The sequence below is a fragment of the Lissotriton helveticus genome, chromosome 11, assembly GCF_964261635.1.
Source record: "Lissotriton helveticus chromosome 11, aLisHel1.1, whole genome shotgun sequence".
Lineage (NCBI taxonomy): Eukaryota > Metazoa > Chordata > Amphibia > Caudata > Salamandridae > Lissotriton > Lissotriton helveticus.
In genome coordinates this window covers 768,219,750-768,228,563 of record NC_136072.1, presented here as the reverse complement: position 1 = coordinate 768,228,563, position 8,814 = coordinate 768,219,750, and the positions used below count along the sequence as shown (strand labels likewise).

Here is an 8,814-nt window from a genome sequence, read left to right as displayed (position 1 = left end):
TGTAATAAACTAACTAAACTTAATTGGGAGTTTGTGATACTTAGGTGTCATATGGTAAATTAGAACTGAAATGATTGGTTGGCTAACGATTTCTCTCCTCTCCACACTTTCATGCTGATAAAAAGAGCCATGGACTCGAGGTTCCAGAGCAGATCTAGAACATGGAACACGGCTCCTTCAGTATAATTCCGCAAAAATGTCCTAGTCCATGCTGCAATATGCTTGATGGTCTGATTAGACCAGATTCTGGCAGGAGATTCACGATTTTTAAAGCCAAATAGTTTTATTTGAGCTTTTAGGTGTCCCTACTTCAATGCAAGTAAATAGGGAAAATATCTCCCGATTTCTTTTTTTTTAAATAACCCGAATTCTGCTTTGCAAATATTAATACACGTCCTTAAGGGCCGGCAAGGTGCAATTCATGAGTCAGTCATAGGCCATCACTTAAATATAACAGTCGTAACTCGGTGGCTGCGGAGAAGCCTAGGCGCGAAAAACTGAATTAAAGAGAAAACTGGGGATGGCGATTTTGAGCACTTTTTGGCGCGCTTTACCTTCCTGTCAGAAGTAGCGAACAGAGAACCACGCCTTCCTCTGATGAAATCAACGTCATGGGGAATTGAGACCAATCAGGCCCTTAGAGGGCGTGTGGTAACGTCACGCGCAAATAAAGACGCTCTGCGCGGGCCCGCTAGCTCACTTTTTGGCGCGAGGCAAGTGGGTACTACAAGGCTTCTTATCCGATTTAACCGCTCTCTGTGCCTCGCGCCATTCGTCTCCCTGCAGCACACTCCCGGCTTCCTTGTTTATTTTGCTGTGCGATTCTACCGCCACCATGTTTGAGGCTCGCTTGGTCCAGGGCTCGATCCTGAAGAAGGTGCTGGAGGCGCTGAAGGACCTGATTGATGAGGCGTGTTGGGACATTAGCTCTAGCGGCATCAGCCTGCAAAGTATGGACTCGTCTCATGTGTCCCTGGTGCAGCTCACCATGCGCTCGGAGGGCTTCGACACCTATCGATGCGACCGGAACCAGTCTGTGGGGGTCAAGATGAGCAGGTGAGGAGGATGCGGCGTGGGCCTTGGTGATAAGATTGTGTAGTTACAAAATACAGGAGTAAGCCCGTGGTAATGCTTTGGGGTCAGGTTTTACAGCATCTAGCAGAAATCCGCCAATCCAGCTAATCAATATGCTCGTCTGAGAGCTTGATTTAGTGAAGTGTAACACTAGTCACATAATGCGGATTGGTTTTTGTTTTTGAATATTAGAATAGACTTAGAACTTTGAGGTAGGAGGTAGTTAATGCATACATGCCAACATTTTAAGACAGCGACGTGCGAGATTTAAAATTAAAAATCGGGGGAATGAAAATTCCCCGTTGACTTCTATTGTAGAAAATGCTATATCTGTAGTCTCCCGCCTGAATCAGGTCTATTGGCATGTATGTTATTGGGACAGTGCGCAATGTTGTCAGCCTCTCGGTAGGCAGTCCCCAGTAGTGCGCATGCGCCTTTTGCTCTGCCCGGGCTTGCCTCTGCCATTATGAAACTGGACGCCTTGGCGGCAGTAGAGCAGGCGCAATTGTGACGTAATCTAGGCGCCAACTTGAACAAAGCTGCCTGGCGGGAAAGTACTTGGCGGGTTGTTGCCATGGCCCCTTTACTCTTGACCCTCTTTACATCCGTGGTTTCCTTTACTCTCTTACCCTCTAACATTATTTAAATCGTGCTATGTACGTTTCTTTGTACTTGTATTTATAAAGTACAAGTACGTGTGCCGGGTTTAAAAAACGAATTTTTTGCAAAAGCAATCGACATTCGGACTCCAATAGCAATAATCGGGTTTGATTTTTACCCATAGTGTTCCGATTCAATAAAAGACGAGACACATTCTCAACAATAGCAGTTTAGTTTTTCATTGCTAGGTCTGTTTTCGGAGACTCAAAGGACTTTTGGTAAACATACAGCGGGCAGCCCGCGCAGGACGCCGCTGGAAGAGGTCGCAGGTTACGAGCACATGCTTGTTCATAAGATTATATACATTACGTCTTTCATTAGGAGGATTAGTAGATGGTACAGATCATTCAACAATTTACTTTTTTATTTTTATTCTTTTAGTATGTCAAAAATCTTGAAGTGTGCAGCTGGTGACGACGTAATAACCCTCAGAGCAGAGGACAATGCAGACACCATGACACTGGTTTTCGAAGCTCCAAGTGAGTACCGCTTTAACTCGTATGCTACTTTCGGATAGGCGTAGCTAATGATACCGTTATGTTTTATTGAAGACCAAATGGTTTATTTTATTTGATGTTCTTTCATAGATCAAGAGAAGGTGTCCGATTACGAGATGAAGTTAATGGACCTGGATGTTGAACAGCTCGGAATTCCTGTAAGTGATCTCTGCCAGTGCAGAAAAACGAATCTGTCACGTTGCTTTTAAGAATCTCATTGGGTACTGAAGTAGGCCAATGTTACAGGGTTGTCGGGCCCAGGTTTCCGGTTCTTTACAGTAGACTGTTTACATCAGTCTTTTGTACTTTACAGTAGACTTTTACATCAGTCTTTTGTACACTAGTTCAGACTAGTGAAGTGTTTATCATCAAATGGTCTGCATTGCATACACATTTATAAATGGCGTCTCCTTACAGTTACTCAAGGAGTACGTTGGCTGTTCTAGACTGCCACCTGTTTTAATCCAAATAGGGTAGGCTAATTTACCTGCTCAGTAATGGGCACACTTCACTTTCGAGAGATCCCCATAGCCATATCCATGGTGTCTGAACTTCTGGGGAATATATATTTTTTATTTAATACATAATACACTTTCCTATTAATACAGCGTTGTATTTTGGCTTATGGTCTTTTTAATGATATTCTGTTAGAAACTATTGTAAAGCTACTCGCATGTTCTTTTCCACCCATGGAGTCATTCTGCCTGTATGACACATACCTCCTTGGCGGCTGTTGCATGGAAAAGGCCCCTACACAATGTGATGGTTTGGTGTTTTTGGCCTCCGGGTGATGGTGGCAGTGTGATCAGCCATAGACCAAATTGCCATGATGGGCAAAGCTGTGTAGTATTTTAAACACACGATACAAGTGGTCCGTTGTTTACTTATGTGGCTTTTGACGGGGCGGTAATTTCTTCTGGTAATTTCTCAATGCAAAACCCTCATGCTACCTCTATTTTACCGCTGAAAAGGTGTTGGGCCCTTCACACCATGTATTATCTTCAGGAGATTTTAAATCATGAAGTCAAAACTGCAATTAATATTTAGGCCAATAATAATTTATAGGGTTATATTTTCTAGTCAAAAGTTAATTTTTCTCTGACCCTTTATTCATTAGTAAAATATCAATCGGGTTACAGAATTTGGAAAACAGGAAAAATAGCATTAATACAGAACACATTAGTCTGCATATAAGCATTACATGTAGGAAAGAAAATGTGGCGTCAAAACTCTTTATAGTTTCTAAGAAAAATAGTCTTGCAAGGCTAATCAATAATTAAATAGTCTGCAAAAATCTCCCATTAAGAGAAATTAATCAGTCAAATCTTTTCAGACCTAATTAATCAAAGCATAAACTTAAAGTTTAGCATCTAATTCTATCCTAATCAGCTGCACTCTCTGCTCCTCTGTCTAAAGAGCAAAACAGCCCGCCCCTCACAAGACCTCAAAGGAATGGTCTCTGTCTAAAGAGCAAAACAGCCCGCCCCTCACAAGACCTCAAAGGAATGGCATGCAGTGCCAAAATCGTGCCAGGACTTTGGGGGGGAAACAATCACCAGGTAACCCCCACCTGACTCCTTGGACGCCCAAGGCTGCACCCATGACTATCTCGTACCTAACCCATAGAATGTCTGGTCTAATCTGTTCCTTCTCTCAAGAGCTCGAACGCCCCCCTGAAGCCTAATGAGTCTAGTAGCCAAAATGAGCAAGAAGCCAACCCTGCCTCTAGAGAGGTCATTATTTATACTCTAATTCTTAGCAGACTACACAAATGTTTCATTGTTCAGGAACACTTGTATGTGATTGTGATAGCAAGAGGTCTCAGAATCCTGACTCATTCTAAAATCCTGACTATACCAGTTTTAACAAAAGAAGCATACATGAGTAAATACATTTTTATATATATTTGCAACATTTGCTAGGAACAATGTTTCGTTCTAATTCTCTTGCTTCCACAGCGCAGGCTAGAAGGATACTTTAGTTAGCTGGTACATTGGCACAATCACAATGTTCAAAGTGGCCTTGACTTCTTCTGCTGTTTGAGTCAAGCTGGTGTCTGTGCATGCTCTTCTCATAGCCTTCACAGGATTCGCAGGCAGCCATTTAATTGTAGGCCCAAAAACAAAACTGACAAACAGAATATTATTCTCATGTAAATCAGCCATTCTGTTTCCCTCTCTCATACTAATACCCCTTATAAATGTTTACCTTGCCAAGCTATTAGTATAAAACAGCTTTTTTAATTATGACCACATGCAAAACAAATGTGCAATGTGTAACATAGCATTATTATGCATGTAGTGTAAATTTTAAAAGCACAGTTAATACAGCGCACACAGCAACCTGCTTTAGTGTTTTAGATGGCTCTTCATGCAAAAAAGCATTTAGCCCCATGTGTAGTGTTTGGTGCATTTGTTAATTCACACATTATAAAAAGAGGTGTTTTTAACTGAAAATGTTTATCAAAATATGCAATAAGTCAACGTCTTTTAAGACAGGAATAGTGCATTTAGATTACAAGGGATGACCTGGGAAGAGAAACACATTCTATTAATCTTCAAAGCTAAAAAGGCCACTTGCACCAAAATGTGCGTGGCAATTTAAATGCAGTCTGTCTGTAGCACAAAGAATAAAACCATGCCTGACTGCAGATGAAATCTGCTCCATCACTTATGTGGCTTTTGTTTCTCCCTTGCTGATTAGGAACAAGAGTATAGCTGTATCATAAAGATGCCCTCTGGAGAGTTTGCGCGCATTTGCAGAGATCTCAGCCAGGTTGGTGATGCAGTTGTAATCTCCTGCGCTAAAGATGGGGTGAAGTTTTCTGCCAGCGGATCTCTGGGGACTGGAAACATTAAGCTGTCGCAGACCTCCAATGTGGACAAGGAGGAGGAAGCGGTAAGTAAACTTAGTTTGTCTAACCATATGAACATTTATCCTTTGTGTGCGCTAATTAGTTGGGTGTATATCCGAACTAGAGTACAATTGGTTATACTGAAGAGGCCCATGGTACTTTACGACCATGTGATTTTATTTTTATTTTTTTTAACAAATTGTTCGATCCATGCCTACAGTGGAATTGTATGCTTGCTAGATACATATTCTACTTCCAATGTTTGCGTTCCATTCTGTCAGGTAAAATTGTGGTCAAGCAGTTTGTGTGTTATAGTCCGTCTGGTTGTTGAAGGAACCTTGCTTTTGTCCCACAAACTTGGAGCCAGAAGTCTTGTGGGACAAAAGCAAGGTTCCTTCAGCAGACTGACTATAACACACAAACTGCATTGTATCCTGTTATCCCTTTTAGGTGCACCCCAAGTGTGGCATGGTGGTCATCTAACCTGTTGAGCAGTATTTTACACTGTTAAAAGGAAAATGCAGAGGCCCTGCATGTTCTACACAGAAATTAGCTTTTTGGGCCCTCTGTTTATGGACACTGGAATATTCCTTTACTACATATCCCACATTAATACCATACTGTGTGACTAGAAAGCCTACAAGGGCTGACCAGCTTATTTTTAGCGAGATCACCCCACCCCTCAAGTGGCAATTTTGACAGGTCACACTACGGGGTTACTGCTTCTGCAGTCGGGTAACACTGTAGGCCTGGGGAATGGCACATGTGCGGCAGGACACGGGTTGGCCTTCGTCATTCCCCGAGTACACATATACCGTGCACTAGGAACTTGAATGCAGTGTGTGTATGTATCGCTGGTGCTCTATTATGGGTTAGCAGGGCTAAGGTCAAACTTTCAGTTGGTTCTCTGATGCTGATCTTTACAATGTGCTTAACTCTTGGTACCAATGGGCATGGGAGCACCATATACCTTGCCCACAAATGAACTGTGGATTCTGAGAAGGTGGTTTAGAAAGGTTGGCTATTTGGGCATTGCATTCTTAGTCGTGGTGATGTGGTTTGGGTATCGGGTGATATACACCCCACCTCGGACCAACTTTATTTACCTGCAATTTTCCTGTATGACACTGTTCGTTTCTCCTCTTCAGGTTACTATTGAAATGAATGAACCAGTTCAGCTGACGTTTGCTTTGCGGTATCTGAACTTCTTCACTAAGGCCACACCCCTATGTGGTCAAGTGATCCTCAGCATGTCTGCTGATATCCCACTTGGTAAGTGCCAGCTATGATACTAATGCCCATTTAACGTGTGATTGTTAAACTATATGCTGAAACAAGATTTTGGGTGGTTTGATAAAACATTTAAATTAGCTATGTTGTATTAAATTGGCAGTTTTGTTGATGAAACACTTGTGTTTTGCAGTTGTGGAGTACAAAATCGCAGACATGGGGCATGTAAAATACTACCTGGCGCCCAAGATAGAAGATGAAGAGGCAGCGTAAGGTTCTGCTGACACGGGACAAGTAATCTCGCCAACAAAGCTCTTGTCAACAAGCTCTTGTGTCAGTTTGCAGTAGTCTTAAAACAACTGACTATACTACTGGGCACATCTGTAGATATCTCTGTATATATTTCAAGTCTTTTTGTAATAAGTCTTTCAAGTCAATAAAATATGTGTTCCTTGGCTTTGTTGCTTGAATGGAAATTTAGTTAGTTCTGCCAGTTACTAGTTTAGTCATGACCGTTAAGATCAATAGTGTTGTGGTTTTCCCTCCTAGGCCCGTCCGCATGGCATTGGCCTGCTATTAACTTGTTTACTCATTGAGGTGCCTAGACACAGGGTGCCCTATTATTGGTACCAGATGCCTACACAACCTTAATGTTACTGCTGTGACGCAATTCAACATGGTTTTATTTCAAGTCTGCTAAGTACTGGATGGAACAGCCCAAGATTTTATTAATTAGTCTTTCTCACTTTGCAGCGGCCTTAACCCCTTCGCTGATGACGAGCTGGGCTCGTCATGAGGTAGCCTCCTGCTACGCTGATGACGAGCCCAGCTCGTCATGAAACATGCGGTTTCGCATATCTCAGCGTAGGGGCGGAAATCCTTCCGCACGCATGCGGTTAATGACCAAACCATACAATTGTAAAGCGATCATGGTAGTGGTACATTGATCAGCTGACTACCTACTCAAGTACAACCAATCCTATACAGCTTTGAACTGACATGCAAAGTAACAAGTGTTTCAAGAACGTGTTGTGGCATTGGAAAGGCAAAGCCACGACTTAGCTTGGCTATGGAGTCGTGGTACACCATTATAAGGTATGGAACCACTGAGCGAGTTTTAAAAAGCACAGAATGGCCATACATAAATGTTTTGGAATGGGTCGAAGGCCAGTTATACTAACCGGATTGATACCAACTTCTTTCCCTGAGCCTAGATCTAAATGTGCATCGTTTTGAACAGACTGGTCTAATACTAACTTGTTGACCTGAAAAATGCTTGTAAATTTTTTTTGGGGGGGGATCTTGCGCAATTCCTCACCCACCTATACCCCCTATCGCCACCCTGCTGGCATCAGTGCGGCCCTTGTTCACACCACATTTTGTGGCCCCATGGACAATTGTTTTTGAGTACCCATGCTCCATACCTTAAAACTAGACCGAGCTGTACTTTAGTATACAACAGTCTAATGTTGAGTAAGAAGCTGGAGGCTAGGTACTACCATAGAACCCCTAAGCTGACCTGAAAGAGCATGAACTGACCACTGGGAACCCTCGTACAGACAATCACATTGTAACTGAATAATACGTGTTCCTTTTGACACAGCCCCTGGGCATTGAATAAGAGGTGAAGCATCTGTGGGGTAAGTGTATTCTGCATGCCTTTGTGTGCAGGGTATTGCATAGTGAAAGCTTATGGCTAATTGCATGAAACCAATTCTAATCTACCATTACATATAAAACATGTTCAGAGTCCATGCCTCTTTAAAGCCCACAACATTCACACTATTTCAACTACGTAAATTGCTATAAGCTGCACATGTTATGGGTTGGGTTAAGCAAGTCTAGACACTTCGTCATAATCAAGACCAGAATTGTTATTTGGGGGGGGGGGGTTTACACGTTCCTAATACAAGGATAGATACCTTAACATGGATGTACTACTTTGCAGCATGTGACAACAGAATGAAATTAATGCATTACCAATATAAATGGCAATTTTCTGTAATTGTAGACAGTTTAAATGCTCTACAAGTGGGGACCACTCTTGCAATGTACCTTTTACGTGCATATCCATGAAACCTCATGATAAAAGCCCCATACCCTACAGCAGTAACACCATGCCCCACCTGTGAAGAGGAAAAAAAGTGCAATTTCCCCACAATTCTGCTAAATTGGCATTTTAAATAGGTCTAAACATTGCAGTAAACTTCTGTTACCCCTTTTACACATACTCCCAGTTACCTTACAAATGACGAAAGATGTTAGTAAAGGCCCATTACAAAGTGGCTTACTGCCGCTCAGGTTTTTTCACTCAAAACAATGCATGATGCTTTTCTTGCCCAGAACCTTAGGGTTCTCCCTCCCCCCCGATATCACCAAAGGCCTTTCTTGGAGGGGCCCATCTCCCAATGGAGACCTCTGCTCTACAGGGTGGCGTAACATATTGAGCTTGATGATTTGCAGGCACTGAAATGCAGACCTGCTTCTTTCGGGCATTGA

General features: G+C 42.4%; 1 protein-coding gene across 1 annotated transcript; it reads left to right on the top strand.

Moving 5' to 3' along the window:
* Positions 1 to 656: 656 nt before the first annotated feature.
* PCNA (proliferating cell nuclear antigen) lies at positions 657 to 6,770 on the top strand. Its single transcript, XM_078666642.1, has 6 exons — positions 657 to 1,056; positions 2,116 to 2,213; positions 2,322 to 2,389; positions 4,935 to 5,129; positions 6,234 to 6,357; positions 6,509 to 6,770. The coding sequence occupies exons 1-6, from the start codon at positions 836 to 838 to the stop codon at positions 6,586 to 6,588; spliced, it is 786 nt and encodes a 261-aa protein (XP_078522768.1). The 5' UTR covers positions 657 to 835; the 3' UTR covers positions 6,589 to 6,770.
* The last annotated feature ends 2,044 nt before the right edge of the window (positions 6,771 to 8,814 follow it).

What these genes read in the sequence shown, in the direction of transcription:
- PCNA (XM_078666642.1), top strand. Translation starts at nt 836, where the DNA reads ATGTTTGAGGCTCGCTTGGTCCAGGGCTCGATCCTGAAGAAGGTGCTG. An exon ending in GTGGGGGTCAAGATGAGCAG is followed by an intron (nt 1,057 to 2,115) that starts GTGAGGAGGATG and finishes TTATTCTTTTAG; the next exon opens with TATGTCAAAAATCTTGAAGT. An exon ending in TTGAACAGCTCGGAATTCCT is followed by an intron (nt 2,390 to 4,934) that starts GTAAGTGATCTC and finishes CTTGCTGATTAG; the next exon opens with GAACAAGAGTATAGCTGTAT.